This window comes from Leopardus geoffroyi, chromosome B1, assembly GCF_018350155.1.
Source record: "Leopardus geoffroyi isolate Oge1 chromosome B1, O.geoffroyi_Oge1_pat1.0, whole genome shotgun sequence".
In the NCBI taxonomy this organism is placed as follows: Eukaryota; Metazoa; Chordata; class Mammalia; order Carnivora; family Felidae; genus Leopardus; species Leopardus geoffroyi.
In genome coordinates this window covers 162,281,828-162,298,470 of record NC_059327.1, presented here as the reverse complement: position 1 = coordinate 162,298,470, position 16,643 = coordinate 162,281,828, and the positions used below count along the sequence as shown (strand labels likewise).

The window sequence follows — 16,643 nt, the reverse complement described above, 5'->3', positions numbered from 1 at the left end:
TTTTTAATCTAAACAAATAGGATGCCAGATCTGCCATCAACTGAGAATAAAAAGACTGCAGTTGAAATTAATTTGGGGAAAAGATTATGAAATCAGTTTTGGCTATTCTGGATCTTGAGACACTCAACCTGTACAAACCTAGACTCACAGAATTTTATTTTTCCTATTGATATGACAAGATCTATGAACATATGAACTAGAACTTTCAAACTGAACACAGGGGGAATTATGAGGATGGCAAGTGAAGACAACATTTATTTCCTAATGTTGAACTCTGAGTTCAACGGAATCAGTTTTTTTAGCTATTTTGGAAGATGAAGTCGTAACTGTAGAGAAAATTAACAGTTTAATGCATAAAAGCCACACTTTAAATTCATCTGGCTGTCTCGATAGACATCAGAATATCAATGCGGCTCAAGGAGGAAGGGACAGAACTGAATGTGCAGTGTTTATTTACCCAGAAGATATAGAATCCCTGGTGTTGGGAGACATATACACATGCATCTCAGAACACATCTAAAAATTTTAACTGTGTGACCAAATTCTGAATATCTGGGGTTCATCCAACTCTGTAAAAGTACAATCTTTTTTTTTTTAATGTTTATTTATTTTGAGAGAGAGAGTGTGTGCATGCTGGGGAGGGGAAGAAAGAGGGAGAGAGAATCCCAAGCAGGCTCTATGCTGCCAGTGCAGAGCCCAATGTGGGGCTTGAACTCATGAAGTGCGAGATCATGACCTGAGCTGAAATCAAGAGTCAGATGCTTAACTGACTGAGTCACCCAGGCACCCCTGTGAAAGTACAATTTTACTAATAAACTTGTGAAATCAAAGACTTATTTAAATCATTTATTTATTCACTCATCACTATATAGTTCCATAATATTCTAGCATTAGAATTTTACTAATTTTCAATTATTAAGATTATATTTTCAAGTATTTATAGATGTTTACATATGTTGTTAAACAATGGCAGTTATGTAATATATATTGATTAAACTTAATGGTATTGACTTCTGATGATATAGGAATTCAATTAATCTAACTCAACTATCTAATTTATACATATGTTAGAATATTCTTCACACGTAAATTATACGAGCAACACAATAATGATAAATTATGGGGGTGCCTGGGTGGCTCAGTGTGTTAAGCGTCTGGCTCTTGATTCCAGGTCAGGTCATGATCTCATGGTTAGTGAGACTGAGCCCCCTGTAGGGCTCTGCACCGACAGCACAGAGCCTGCTTAGGATTCTCTCTCTCCATCTCTCTCTGCCCCTCCCCCACTCTTGCACAAGCATGCTCGCTCTCTCTCTCTCTCTCAAAATAAACATTTCAAAAATAATGATAAATTATGTTCATTTAAGAATATGTGGTTGAACTGGATTATAGTATAAACTACCAAAAGTATCAATTTCAAGTGACATTTACAATTGAATAGTTTAGAAAGAGCAGAAAAAGAAGGTTAGTATACAGGAATTCCTAGGAATTACTAGACTTAACCAAGGACTCCACTGTAACTACAACACAAATTCAAAGAGAAAAAAAAAAGGAGGTCTTGCAGGAAGCATACACACACACACACACACACATACACACACACACACACACACTAAAAAACAACAACAACAACAGGGGTAGCTTTCCCCAAAGTCCAACCAACTCTAACCTAAATAAGTTTAGGTTTACTTAGATGGTAGGACCCTACGTAAATGAGAGGCTGGAGAAGAGCTTAAGGAGAAAACGAATCATCAGCCCGGGCCTTTGTGAGAAAATTTCATCCACTGTGTACTCAATTTCACTTTAAGTGTCAAGACTTTAAAAGCACAGTCTTTTCTTCCAGTCTAATAGACAGATCATTGTCAAACACCACACGTCTTGTCGTTGAAGGGTAAGACCTGACAAAGTTCCTCGCTTCCAAATCTATGATCTTGTGGGAAAGCCCCTCTCCACTTCCGACACAGGCTGTCCTCTTGGCACGTGAGCTGCCCTGTGGCAGCAGAACAGGAAATGCAGGTATGTCATCAAGACAGTCGCGTCTACAGTCAGGGAAGCCACAGTTCTCGGACCTCACTCTTTACAAAGCAAAACAAAAAACACAAAGCAAAATAGAAAATGAGATGGGAACGAGACAGCCAAAGCAGTTACTGCTATTTTTTCCGGCTCTCACAGGAAAGTTGCGAAATTTGATGACCTCTAGACAGAACCGTAACACCTCCTTTATCAAAAGACTATCACCACCATCATATCTCATCTACACCATTCAAAAGCCTTCTGAATGCGGTTTCAGTCTAATCCCTCTACCATCCTTTCCTGCCCCTACGGACCTCACCGACCTCATTTCAAGGCACCGTCCCCTTAAACTGCCTACATTCACCACAGTTCACAAGTAGCTTTTCAACATCTCAGGCCAGCCAGACTTATTTTACTGTTCTCCACACCCAGGATGCTCTTCACAGAACTCTTTCGCCCTTCCTAAATGTTACTCCTCAGGGAGCTTCTCCCTAACCACGTTATTTTCAGTCACAGCACTCTACTGGGCTCCTTCACAGCAATGTGCTCCGACATGATTTGTCTCTTAACCGTAAGCTCCAGGAGGACAGAGGAACTATGTGTTTTATTCATAACTATGTACCTAGAGTCTCGCATAACACCTTAACACAAAATCTGATAAATGTTTGTTAAACTACTTATCAGGAAACTTTAGTAAGACAGCTGAGAATGGGGGCGCCTGGGTGGCTCAGTTGGTTGAGCGTCTGACTTTGGCTCAAGTGACGATCTCACTTTCCATGGGTTCGAGCCCTGCGTTGGGCTCTGTGCTGACACTCAGAGCCTGGAACCAGTGTCAGATTCTGTGTCTCCCTCTCTCTCTGCCCCTCCCTGGCTCACGCTCTGTCTCTCTCTCTCTCTCTCACACACTCTCTCAATAATAAATAAACATTAAAAAAAAAAAAAAAAAGACAGTTGAAAATGAAGGATTAAGCAAAAAATTCTCTGATTAAACAAATATCTTAAAACTCAAGGATCTAAATCCAGCACCCAGAACCAACTACTCTTACTTTATTCATAGTTCTAATAATGTTGGTTGTCTCATTCTCAACCTACAGTTCATCCATTAGATAAAGAAGGTATATAGAAAAGAAAAGCCCACACATGTGAAATTTAAAATAAAGTGCCATTTAGAGAAGATCCTCAGGATGCCTCACTGGCTCAGTCGGTTAAGCATCTGACTTCGGCTCAGGTCAGATCTTGCAGTTCCTGAGTTCGAGCCCAGCCTCGGGCTCTGTGCTGACAGCTCAGAGCCTGGAGCCCCCTTCAGATTCTACCTCTCCCTCTCTCTCTGCCCCTCCCCCACTCACACTCTGTTTCTTTCTCTCTCTCTCTCTCTCTCTCTCTCAAAAACAAATAAACATTTAAAAACATTTTTAAAAAAGAGAAGATTCTCAAACTCCAAAATAACTCAAGAACCCCTAAGACTATGACTGTGTACCAACCTGATAATATCTGCTTTTGATTAAATGTTTCCTCAACACAATGAGATAATTCTGATTTATGGTCAGGATCTTGTTTCACTTTTATTTTTTTAATTTCGTTTATATTTTTTTTTTTTTTTTTTTTTTTGAGAGACAGAGTGCGAGCAGGGGAGGGGCAGAGAGAGAGGGAGACACAGAATCCAAAGCAGGCTCCAGGCTGAGCTGTCAGCACAGAGCCTGATGCAGGGCTCAAACTCATGAGCCTTCAAACCATGAGATCATGACCTGAGCCAAAGTCGGCCACTTAACCGACTGAGCCACCAGGATCTTGTTTTAAAGTAGGAAAGCATATGTTACCTTTTATATGGATTTCCAGGAAAACGGTAAATATTAGCCAAAAATGTGCACAAAAGCATAAATATCAAAATATGTAATAAGTAATAATTTGCTGTATTTCTACTGTGGACACATGACATTAGATAAATTATTTCTGACTCTCACACCTAATCCCTGAGGCAGACCTTACTTATCCCTTTTGCAGATGAGGAAACTAAAGTTCAAAAATGTTAACGGTTACAGTTAGGAAGTATCTGAGAATTAAAACTAATCTGCTTAACATCAAAGACCATACTCTTTCCACATATCATCAATTGCTTCTAAATGTGTCTGATATGAGAATTACCTAAGCTCTTATTAAAAATAAAAATTCCCGGGGACACCTGGGTGGCTCAGTTGGTTAAGTGCCCAACTCCTGATTTCGGCTCAGGTTGTAATCTCACAGTTTGTGGGGTTGAGCCCCGAATCAGGCTCCACGCTGACAGCACAGAGCCTACTTAGAATGGATTCTCTCCCGTCTCTCTGCCCCTCCCCAGCTTGTGCGCAATCTCTCTCTCAAAATAAATAAATAAACGTTAAAAAGAACATAAAAATTCCTAGACTCTTCTCCTTAAAGATTCCGACTGGTGGAGAACCTAAAATGTGTATTTTTCAAAATGCTCTTGGGTGCCTAGGTGGCTCAGTCAGTTTAGTGTCCGACTCTTGGTTTCGGCTCAGGTCATGATCTCACGGTCTGTGAATTCAAATCCTCCATCAGGCTCTGTGCTGGCAGCCTACATGGAGCCCGCTTGGGATTCTCTCTCTCTCCCTCTCTCTACCCCTCCCCCCACCCCCAAATGAATTAATAAACCTTAAAATAAAAAATAAAATAAAATACTCTCAGTGATTCTGATAATCAGGCAAGTTGAAGAAGTCCTGCATTGGGCAGGGGCACCTGGGTGGCTCAGTCAGTTAGGCGTTAGACTTTAGCTCAAGTCATGATCTCCCAGTCTGTGAGTTCGAGCCCCGTGTCAGGCTCTGTGCTGACAGCTCTGACCCTGGAGCCTGCTTTGGATTTTGTGTCTCCCTCTCTCTCTCTGCCAATCCCCCACTTGAACTATGTTTCTCTCTCTCTCTCTCTCTCAAATAAAAAAAAAACAAGAAGGAAATCTGCATTGGGACTAAGCTAGACTACATGAATGGTGAAAGTCTGGCTTAAGATTTGATTTTATAAATGGATTCTGAAACAAATTATGAAAAGTCACAAAAAAAAATGTTAACCAGAAGATACTAAAGTAAGGATATTTAAAAGTATCTGTTGCTAAATGTTGTATTTAAAGCCTAATTTTATTGAGAATAAAATCTTAAGTAGCTTTATAGTTTAGAAAGCTAAACCAGGCATAGACACTACAGGGAGTAAAAGATCCTGGGCCTTTAACCTATTCCTAATAAGGACTATAAACTCAGGGCGCCTGGATGGCTCATTCGGTTGAGCACCCAACTCTTGATTTCATCTCAGGTCATGATCCTAGGGTTGTGGGAGCGAGCTTCGTATTAGGTTCCATGCTGAGCATGAAGCCTGCTTAACATTTTCTCTCCCTCTGCCCCTCTCCCCCCACTCCCACACTCTCATGATGGCACTCTCTAAAATAAATAAATAAATAAATGAAGGAATATAAACTCAATCTGGAGTTTAGGAGTAGCTCTCAAAGTAAAAATATTACTCTTTAGAGAAATATTATTATTCAAGGTAATGTTATCTAGAATAGTATTTAAGTAATTATAATTTCATAGAACTAATTTTCACCATTTAGTCCCTATATTGCACTTAGCTAGTCACATAAAATTTTAAGCACTAGTCAATTTCACATCTGTTAATAGGCAGAAATCCAACACTAAACTGTTTACACTGAAACACCATGTAAATTTCAATTTCGAATACAGTAAAATCTTGAAACTTCAGCTTATGGCCATAATCCTCATTTCTTCAAGAAAGTTTACCCACTGAGAAGTTTTGGTAGCTGATCCAATTAAAGTGTTTAGCATTCTTTTTCTTTGTGTTAGTTACCAAAGATATGTTCAACTCTATATTCTAAATCAAACTAATTTCCTTTGAAATAATGAGTAAGAAAAATCTCTGAGGAAAAAATATCTTACCTTAATTTTACAATTTCCTTATAATTATCAATTAAAAAAAAAAAAAAGGAAGCCAGTTATCATTTGAATATGATTTTATAAGAGTTCTATTGTAAAACACTGTTTGCCTTCATCAGGAGGTTCAGGAAAGAAAACAGTTACTCCTTTGGCAATTCTGACAAGATCCAAAGATGTATGCAATTATCTCATTTATTTAGCAAACATTTTAGGACCCATAAAATTCCAGACACTAGATTAAATAGTGGAGAAATACAAACTAATAACCACAATTCCTGCCTTCAAACAACTTCACAGCCTTATGGAGAAAGATCAATAATGTCTTAAAAAAAAAATCTCAGAACAAAAGTTTAATCTTTAAAAATGGAATACACCTGGGGCACCTGGGTGGCTCAGTCGGTTAAGCATCCGACTTTGGCTCAGGTCATATCTCGCGGTTTGTGGGTTCGAGCCCCCTGTCGGGCTCTGTGCTAACAGCTCAGAGCCTGGAGAGTTTCAGATTCTGTGTCTCCTCCTCTCTATGCCCCTCCCCTGCTCATGCTCTATCTCTCTCTGTCTCTCAATATTAAATAAACATTAAAAAATATTTTTAATAAATAAAATAAAATAATAAAATAAAATAAAATAAAATAAAATAAAATAAAATAAAAATGGAATACACCTTACATATCATGCTGGGTGGGGGAGAGAAGGTGAAAGCTATGAAGTTAAAAAACTTGTTTAACTGAAGTGATTCTATTATTTGGGAAAATCACGTTCAGATCTCCTGTTGCTAACTACAGCATCTGGTATCAGTCTTGGAATACTGATACATTTCAAGATAGACCATTTTTTATTAACTCTACCATTTGAAAGGTGAACGTGTTCTTGTGATGTCTCCTATGCAAAGATTTTACTGCACCCCAAAGTAGTTTCCAAGTTTTTTCATTTCAAGCCCCATTCTAAATCTTTCAATTTTCCACAGCATACCTGACATGAAGACAAGCAAAGAGAGTGAGTTCCACAGCCATTGGTAAAAACTGGTACTGAAGAATGAGGAATTATTTGTGGAGATGGTAGGAAGATTATACCTCAGAAGAGAGTACATGAAGATACAATAATTTAGTGAAATTAAAAGAGAATAACATTATTAGAAACAAACCTTAGCAAAATAACTTGCCTCTTTGACAGGACTTAAGTTAGAAGTCAAAGATTATATATGCCCTAGGAAAACCCCAAGTGTGATTCTGATATGGGAGGGCATTAAATGAGACAGAAGCAAATAATGTCGGTTATAATGATAGATCAGCTAGAAAATACTGGTCTAAAAACTATTTTTAAATTCTAAGTTTTATATTAAATCCTTTAACACTGTCATCATTGTGAAAAATCAAAGTCTTCAACAATGATCACTATATTTTGACAAATCTACTGAAGAGTAAAAAACTTTATAATTTAAGAATATTAACCAATCTCGCCTATACCCCCTAATGAGATAATCACTTTCCCCTCATTTTCATTACATAATAAAATGAGAAAACTCTCTCTCTCTCTCTCTCTCTCACACACACACACACACACACACACACACACACACACACAGGAAATGTACTTTTAATTGAAGTGTGAACTCAAGTCTTAAATTCCATGCACATAAATGTTATGCAATAATAGGAACTTATTTCCCTCTTCCTTCAAATACCACCTTTCCTCAAAATATGCTTCTGTATAAGATTTCTCCCTGTTGGAGCTGCCACTCTGTTCCATATTGTTACATGCAAATCTAGCAATGAAGAAAATTATTAAACTTATCCAGAAGAATGTCAAAAAAGAATACTGATCATGATGGAAGTACAAAGTATAAGTCTGATTTGCAATCGATATAAAAATATTTGTGTTAAAAAACATGTTAAAACAGACTTTGTTTAGACAAATTGTTTTACATCCTTATATCCCAAAAATCTGATTATACAATTATACCCCCAAAATAACCACGACCTGCCTATGTAGGAGAAAACGGAAGGTATCTTACTTTTTCACATCACTATAATGACATGCCAGATCATGTCACATGAGAATACAGTAATTTCTAAAATAAAGTAAGCGTAATACTGTAAAATGATTATTATGGTAGGGAGGAAAAAAGTGGAAATATTCAGATATAAAGGTCTACTCAAAAGTGAAATCTATGAAAAACAAATATGGATGAATCGGTATGTTTTGAGATTGATCAGGATTACAGACGATTCAGGTGGCACTATCATTTACTTCCAAACCTGTAAGAGAAGACTGCTCTGAAGAGCTCCTTAGTTTAAAAAAAACAGGTAGGGTGGGAGCAGCAGCAGCTTTACTACAACTGTTTTAACAACTCTTATTTATATTTAAAGGTAAGAAAAACTGAACATGCTTAACAGTTATAGTAACCCATAAGAACCAATTTCAGGGGTGCCTGGGTAGCTCAGTCAGGTAAGCGTCCAACTTTGGTCAGGTCACGATCTCACAGCTTGTGGGTTCAAGCCCTGCATGGGGCTCTGTGCTGACAGCTCAGAGCCTGGAGCCTGCTTTGGATTCTCTTTCTCCATCTTTCTCTGCCCCTTCTCAGCTCGTGCTCGCTCTCTCTCGCTCTCTCTCTCTCAAAAATAAATAAACTTTAAAAAAAATTTTTTTTAAAAAGAGCCAATTCTTTGGGCACTAAGTGGGCTACCCACGGGCATAGTATGCCAGTGAATTATGTATGACAGAGTCATGTAAAAAGTTTTGTATTACTATTACTATACTTATCTATGTCATTACAAAACAGGTTTAGGTTTTCAATGAAGATTCTCACTACTTTTCATGCAAATACTTCACATAGTAATTTAACCTCATATACATTGTTTAGAAATGGAAAAATAGGACTAAAGTCAATCACTGTTAGGTTTGAAAATGGCAGTTCGGATTTCTTAGTACTGTGCTTTACACTTATGTTTCTCAAAGTGGAACACTTTTAAATATAGAGGGTAACTAATGAAGGTTAATATTTATTGGGCACAGTATCACACAATGTGATGATTTCCTGGCGTATACTGTCTCATTTAATCCTTAATAACCTTAAAAATTAAGGACTATAACGATCCCCATCGTAACTGAAGAGGCATAAATAATTTACCCAAGTGGCAGAGAGTAGATTTGAACCCAGAGCCTAGAACCAAGGTAACGGGGAAAAGAGGGAAAGTGACTGAGAGAGATCACAGAAACATGAATTCCAGTGCAGAAAGGCATACTGCTTACTGGGGGCATGTAGTCCCTCCTCATACTCCGCATGAGAGGTTTTCAACTCTGCCTGTACATTAGAATCACCTGTAGGACTTTCTAAACCAACATCCAGGCCTGGGACCTCACTCAGATACTAGGCCTTCAACAGGCCTGGCCCCAGGGAAAACGCAGCTTTTCTTGTTGTTGTTCTTTTGTTTGTTTAATTTCCGCAGGTAATTTTAATGCGCAGTGAGACTGAAAACCACTAATAATCATTTCCCACCCCATTAACCTCTCTGAGTAGCCAACTACAATCAAATTTACTAATCACCTACTTAGTTCTGAGCACTTTATCTATTATATTTTCTATTTACCCAACAAAGTGCTTAGTTTTTCTTTTCCTTAAACAGAGGAAACATTATAACTCTAGCAGCGCCTTTTTAAATAGCAAAAAATTGCCTGCTTTTCTTTAACAGGAGGAATTTAGAGGGGAAAGGCAGGGAGATAGCATCAAAGAGTTTGAAAAAAAAATCCCTTCTTTATGCACACATACACTCATTAGGTTTAAAACAATGTAAAAAGAAAATAAATAAATGTATGTATGTATGTATGTATGTATGTATGTATGTAAAAAGGTCCTGAGTGTCAAACTAAAAAATTAAATGGCAGGCTATGAGACTAAAAAAGTTCTGTAATACATGTTAAAGAAAGATTTAATATCCATGAAACTTCTTAATTCTGCTGGAGATGACAGTTAAAATACTAAGTAACTGTTATTGTGGTGATAAATCCCATTGTCTTCCCATGGCACTGTGACAATGCTTATGCAGTGTTTTTACCCTATTAAGTCACCTGAATATAGACTAACAGGTGCTCAAGAAATCAAAGCATTACATAAGCATACCCAAACAACAATATGGCTGGTCATATCACGTAGTGAGAAATACAAGGATTTTGCTGAAAATCTTCTGTAAGGAGTCTTACCTTTTCACTAAAAGTTATTCACTGCACATCCCACTCACCCCACACCAAAAACGCAACGAAAACTGTTCCAGACAGTCTCGGATCTGCTGGCCCTTTTATTTTACTAGAAGGGTGTAGTGTGGAGATTTCTGACAAGCATACAAGTTTGATCTAGGATTTGAACAAGAGATCTAAAATGAAGAATATAAATACTTCAAGTTGTACACAACTCTGGACTTCTCAGACAAACATTACAAAACTTCCTGCTTCCGGACAGCTCATTATTTGGTTCAAGTCTTCACATTCCTTTATTAGTCATGACCTTCTTACAAAGCTCTCATTCCTTATTGTTTGAATAACATCGGACTTTTAAATGTTGCAAATCAGACTTACAGGAAGGAACCCTTATCAAACGAAGAAGCCATCCCAGAGTTCATGCCCAAAGGAGGCTCTGATTACAGAGAGAACTCAGTAACCCCAGCAGAGTGTGTCCAGCACGTAGATTTCTTTTTAAAAACTGGTAGTAAACATACATCGTTCTGCAGATCTTAAATGTAGGTTCATCCACACATTTTTATCATCTACAATTACAGGAACCTGCATTTCCGCAGAAATTGACTCTGCAAGAAACTGGGAAGACCCGTGAGTATGTGTGAAAGGCACAGACACAACGGTGAACCACTCATTACCAATTGTCACTGGGGTCTCACATGGCCCAGATCTGGCCTCTGAGCCATATGTCACTAGGCTCAAAGGCACAGATGAGAGGAGAGAACCACAGGGTAACTGGAAGAGAAAACAAGGGGGAGGAACCTCATAAATACGTGTACTTCCACCCCGAAGCTGAAGAGGTGGCCCAAAGGGCAGACTCAAGAAAAACCTTCGCTCCTGGGATCCGTCACATCGCCCAGGCCTGTAGGGCCTGCTAAAGGGGGCGTGTGGGGGAGGAAGGGCAGTGTCTGTCCCCACTCCGGAGATCGAAACAAATGAAATTAAAGCAAGTTCTCACTTCCTGGTCGCCTACTCTTCCCGAAGGCCCCGACACAAGACGGACACCGGGGAAAGAGGGCTCCCGAGGAGTAAAGGGGGGGGGGAGTAAAGGGGGGGGGGGGCCCACCCCAGCCCTGCACCTTCCCGTCCTCGCCCTCCCCTCCTCCGGGCCTTACACGGTGACGTGACCGGAGCCGCGGACCACCACTGGGTCCGGCGAGTATTTGAGCAGCTGCTCCTCCAGGGCCCGCTCCTCGTCCTCCTCCTCCTCATAGATCTCGTCGAAATCCGCCATCCTGAGCCTCCGAGGCCCCCTGCCCAAAGGGGCCTGACTCCAGGGGCCGGGGCCGCGGCCGGGAAACGGGCAGGCGAGGCGGCGGAGGCTGAGGGGAGTCGCTGCCTCGGGCTCAGAGGCCGCGGAGTTCGCTCTTGGCTGCCTCGGCTCCGGCTACAGAGGAGATGGGGTCCCGGCCGTCGCCGCCGCCGCCGCCGCCATTACCATCAGCAATAACAACAACACAATGTCAACATCCGCCCAAGGGCCGACACCTCCACCAGTGCCGCCGCTGCCGCCGCCGCCGCCGCAGCAGCAGCAACTCAGGCAACCACAGCAACAGCCAGAGCCACCCGCAGCGGGAGCAGCCGGCTACGGCATCGCGAGACTTCCCGGGAGTGCGGTCGGGCGCGTGGGCGCGCGGGCGCGCGCGAACGTGTGGCCTCGCGCGCTCCCAGGGCGCCTTCCTTCCTTCCTCCGCTCCCACCCGCCGACGACGCTTCGGCAGCGCGCCCCCGCCGGCGCGGTCCCGCCCTCCAGCAAGAGAGTCCTGCAAAGGGCGGCTCCGAGGGCCCGGGGCGTTGATCCCGCCTGGAGGAATGGAGCCCGGAGTGTCTGTCCAATGGAGCACTTAATCACCCAAAGTAACCTCTACCCAAAACTACTAAAAACAAAAACCCTGGTTGGAATACAAAATTTATAGTGCGCGTTTGCCAGTTTATCTAATAGCTGAATCTCGCTTTTTGTCAGTGTTTTTAGTCTTGATGGAAGCCAGAGTCTGTATTTTCCCAATTTGAGGAGCCCAACAGAAACATTGCAAATGTTTTTGTCCACTTTGATAAAAGAATTTTCAAAACATGTCCAAACTGAAACATCATGTCCCATCATCCCCTTAAATACAGGCCAATGATGCTATTTTTTTCTTACAAGAGAACTCACCGTAGTCATGACATGAAGCAAAAAAAATTGCCACATTCTCTGGATTCCAGTTTGAAAGATGCAGTTTCCCTGCCCCAACTCCCTCATCAACCATAACCTGTTTTCTTCCCTTAAGACCTTACGGAATCCCTTTCCCTTCCTTACAGCCCCTTCTAGAATGGAAAGGGTAGAGGAAGGAGAGGAGGGGAGGGGAGGAAGAGTTTAATGGATTCTGCTTACCTGCCTAGACCACTACTGAAGGCCTAAGGGTCACTCTGGGTGCTTAGTTTCATAGTCAAGAACCTGTCCAGCCATACAAAAAGTTCAGGGGCAGGAGTGGACTCCTGAGGGAGTCCTAGATAATGAGTATATACCACAAAGACAGGAGAGAACAGTCATACTGGATCCAGGGCTGGTGTCAGACTATTCTGCAAGTACAGTGTTCACATTCTGACATTTCCCTTTAGATGGGTCATTGTTGAACTTGAGAAAAATGCAAAGGAGGGCAATAAGGACGGCAAGAAATACCAAACATTTTCTTACTGGAAATGGTTGAAGGAAATGAGCATAGGTAGCCAAGAAAAGATAAAGGAAAACCGTAGTAGTTGTATCAGACTTGCTGTATATCTCCCCAGAGGGCATTTATTCATTTACTAATTCAACAAATATATACTGAGCTCTATGTGTCAGGCACTGTGTGCGTGTGTGTGTGTGTGTAAATGAAATACAGTCCCTGCCTTCTAGTAGTTTATTTATCACTAACGTAAGCAATTATAATTGTGTCAAGTGCTCCCAGAGGAGTATACAGAGGGTACTAATGAAGCACACAGAAGTCAGCTTAGTTTGGTGGTTAGCAGTGGGCTGTGAAGCGTGACTGCCTGCCTTTGAATCTCAGCTCTGTCACTTACTATGTGACCCTGAACAGGTCACTTAACCTCTCTGTTCCTCATGTGTCAAATAAGAATAATAGTACCCACCGCCCACCCCCGCACTGGCCTCCTCCACAGATGCATGAAATGCCTAGAAGAAGGTCTGGCACACAGCAAATAAGGGCTGTCTAAGGCCCCATCCCACTAATCAGCTCTATGAGGATCAGCACAATTGTTCACATTATGTAATGCTTTACTGTTTATAAAGCACATACATATCATTGAATATTCCCCCAAGACTCCTATGAGGTAACCAAGGAGGATGTAATTTAGTCCTTCATCTCGGAGACGCTATGTGACTTCCTCATGGCCAAATAGCTATGTAATAGTCAAACCCACGGCTTCAACCTCAGTGCACTGGGTAGGCCAAGCTCCTGAGTTTCCTTCTTAGCAGGAACCAAGAGGCCAGTGGCTGCCCTCCGTTGAAGGAGCCGCTGCAAATGGGAGGGTGAAAAAAGGGAACAAGAGGAAGGTCAGCGTGTTCTAAGCGTGGCCCACACCCAGCGTGCCGTGACTGAGAATTCACCTTTCTGTGGAAACAGTGGCCGAGATGAGGGGCTGGGGCCCCAAAGTATCCAAACCATCACATAGCTGGAAACTTCCCAAGGGCAGAGGAAGTCACCCACAGCAACTCACAGCTCAGCCACAGCTCCTGTTTCAGAAAAGGAGCTGGATAAATGTTCTCTGAATGGACACATATTGCTACTAGTGCTAGTTCCAGAACAGCACGAGTTAACTAGGCTTCTGAGGACTGTGTGAATGTCACCCTTTATCTTAACACTGGTTCTGTGTGGGAGAAATGTTCTTAGTCTAAGATCTATTCAACAGAGAGATCTTTGTATCTCCCGCTGCCTCGGTGCAAGGTGGGGGGCTGTTTTATTTTTGTTCTTCCTATCTTGCTCTTCTTTTTCTTGCTCTGAAAAAAACCTGTCAGAGCTAGCAAAGGGGTGTGGGACCTGGGAACGAGGCGGAGAGGATGAGAGAAGAGAAGTCCAAAGTTTCCCTAATGATCGATGACATCACAATCCCAAACTGCCCCCCCCAACCTTCCAGGGCCCAGTTTCCTGTCAAACTTCTTCCCCAGTTTCTCCCCAGGAACAAACTCCCCTTCTCAATATCTTTTCCCTCAGTGTTCAGTGTTCTCCAGCTCTCTACTGTACAGGCTCCTCTCCATTTGGCTCCCCTTTACATTCCTACCTCACATGCTGTCACGTTTACCTTCAGACTAAATGGCTCAAAACCAAATGAGATAATGCCTCAGAGGCCTCATGAGGCAACAGACGGACATTCAGTTGCTTTTAAGGCAGATATTCCTAGATTTGAAAACTTACCAGTTCTATCACTACCTAGCCAGTGGCTTTGGGCAGATTCAACTTCCTAAGCCTCCTTTTCTTCATTCTGAAATGGAACTCATGCCATTGAGGTTGTCAAAGATCAAATGAGGTAATGCTGTGGACTGAATTGTATCCCCCCACCTAAAATTTATATGTAGGAATGCTAACCCTCCAATGTGATGGTATTGGGGAAGTCAGGCCTCTGGAGGTAATTAGGTTTAGGTGAGGTCCCGAGAGTAGGTCCTTAGGATTTAGTGCCTTTGTAAGAAGAGACCAAAGAGCTTGCTCTCCCCACCAATCTCCCCTTGGTGTGAGGACACAGAAAAAAAGATTGCCGCTGGCCTCACAGGAAGCTATCTCTCACCAGGAGCCAAATAAGCCAGCCCTTTGATCTTGGACTTCCAGTCTCCAGAACTGTGAGAAATAATCTTCGGTTGTTGAAGCCACCCAGTCTGTGGTATTTTGTCATGACAGCCTGAACTGACTATGACAGCATGTCAACCCTCCCTTTTTCACTCATTTATTCATTAAATAAATATGCATTGACTTATTCCCATGTGCCATATTCTGTGTCAGGAACGAGGGCTTAGCAATAAGATATTAAAACACAATCCGTGCCTCCATGTAGCATAAAGTACATTGGGGCACGAGGGAGGGCTGACGGGTAATTTCAAAAATGATTAACTATTAGAATTGTCGTCGTCCTGTGGAGAAGTTCAGGGACCATGAGAACAGTTAATGGTTGTAACTCAGCTCTGAGAAATCAGCAAAAGTATAAGGATGGGAAACAGAACAGAAGAGAAAGTTCCAGGTAGTGGGACAAGCATGTTTGTAGCAACAGAGGCTGCTATAATGGAGTACCATAGACATATAAAAAACAGAAATTTATTTCTCCACCCTCATGACCTATTCTTCTACCAAAGACCCCACCTCCCAACACCATCACATTGGGGGTTAAGACTTCAACCTATGAATTGTGGGGAAACACAAACATTCAGTCTATAGCAATGGTTAAAGACCCTGAAGCAGAAAAGAGCATGGCCTAAATCAGGTACAAACCAAAGCCACTGTGGTTGGACCATAAAAAGGAAGGCAGAGCCAAACTGAGATGGGTTCAAAGAGGTTGATAGAAACTTGAAGGCCTTGCTAAGGAGTCTGAACTTCATCCTGAAAGTAAAGGTGATACACTGAGGACGTGAAGCCAGGCAATGGGTCCAAGAAAGCCAGTGCATTTTAAAATTTTCAAGTGGGAGGGGCACCTAGATGGCTCAGTTGGTTAAACATCCAACTTCGGCTCAGGTCATGATCTTGCAGTTCGTGGGTTCGTGTCCCACGTCTGGCTCTGTGCTGACAGCTCAGAGCCTGGAGCCTGCTTCAGATTCTGTGTCTCCCTCTCTCTCTCTCTCTCTCTCTGCCTGTTCCCTGCTCACGCTCTGTCTCTCTCTCTCAAAAATGAATAAACTTAAAAAAGATTTTTTTTAATTTTCAAGTGGGAGACCAGTAGTCCAACCTACCCAGAAGACATCTCCCACTTCTTCTGAAACCAGCATATCCCCAGATGATTTGCGGTAAATCATACCTCCCCCACTCTAAGTACTTGTGATTGGGTTAAGCTGACCATATCATCAATTCCAAGAGTGGGCTCATGGCCTAAAGCTGGCAAATCAGAGGCCATGGGATACCTTGGGGCACAGTGATTGCTTTGAATGGACACATGATTCAGACAACACCAATGAGATTCAATACCAGGACTTTTAATAGAACTATGGGGAAGGAGGGAAAACTCCTTTTGTATGAAACAGGAGCTATGTCGCTCTTGCCATGGTAGAAAATGCTTAGAAATGTTGCCAACCCTGAGGAAAATAGGGTCAAGGGATGAAGCAAACATGACTTTGTCTTCATGATCATGTTTGAATCTCCTGCATTCAGCCCAGGTTTATAGGAGAGGATAGTGGATTCAGTTTGTGGAATGGGAGACACCAAATGGAGATGCCCAGTAGAACATAGATAAAGACATTAGAAAGATAGATGGATAGATGTGTGCATGGGCGAATGGATAGACAGACAATGCAGGGCAAAGGGA

The 16,643-nt window shown here is 41.8% G+C and overlaps 1 protein-coding gene across 3 annotated transcripts in view; it reads right to left on the bottom strand.

The window, feature by feature from the left end:
- CHIC2 (cysteine rich hydrophobic domain 2) overlaps window positions 1-16,643 on the bottom strand; it is an 82,899-nt gene that overhangs the window by 41,264 nt on the left and 24,992 nt on the right. The window contains exon 1 of one of the 3 annotated variants that reach the window (XM_045474071.1): window positions 11,282-11,830. The exons of 1 other annotated variant lie outside the window; for it this stretch is intronic. In XM_045474071.1, the coding sequence (XP_045330027.1) occupies window positions 11,282-11,400 (119 nt within the window). In that variant the 5' untranslated portion in view covers window positions 11,401-11,830. Of the gene's footprint in view, window positions 1-6,908; window positions 11,831-16,643 lie in introns of those variants that run through there. One more of the 3 variants, XM_045474073.1, reaches the window with a different exon arrangement.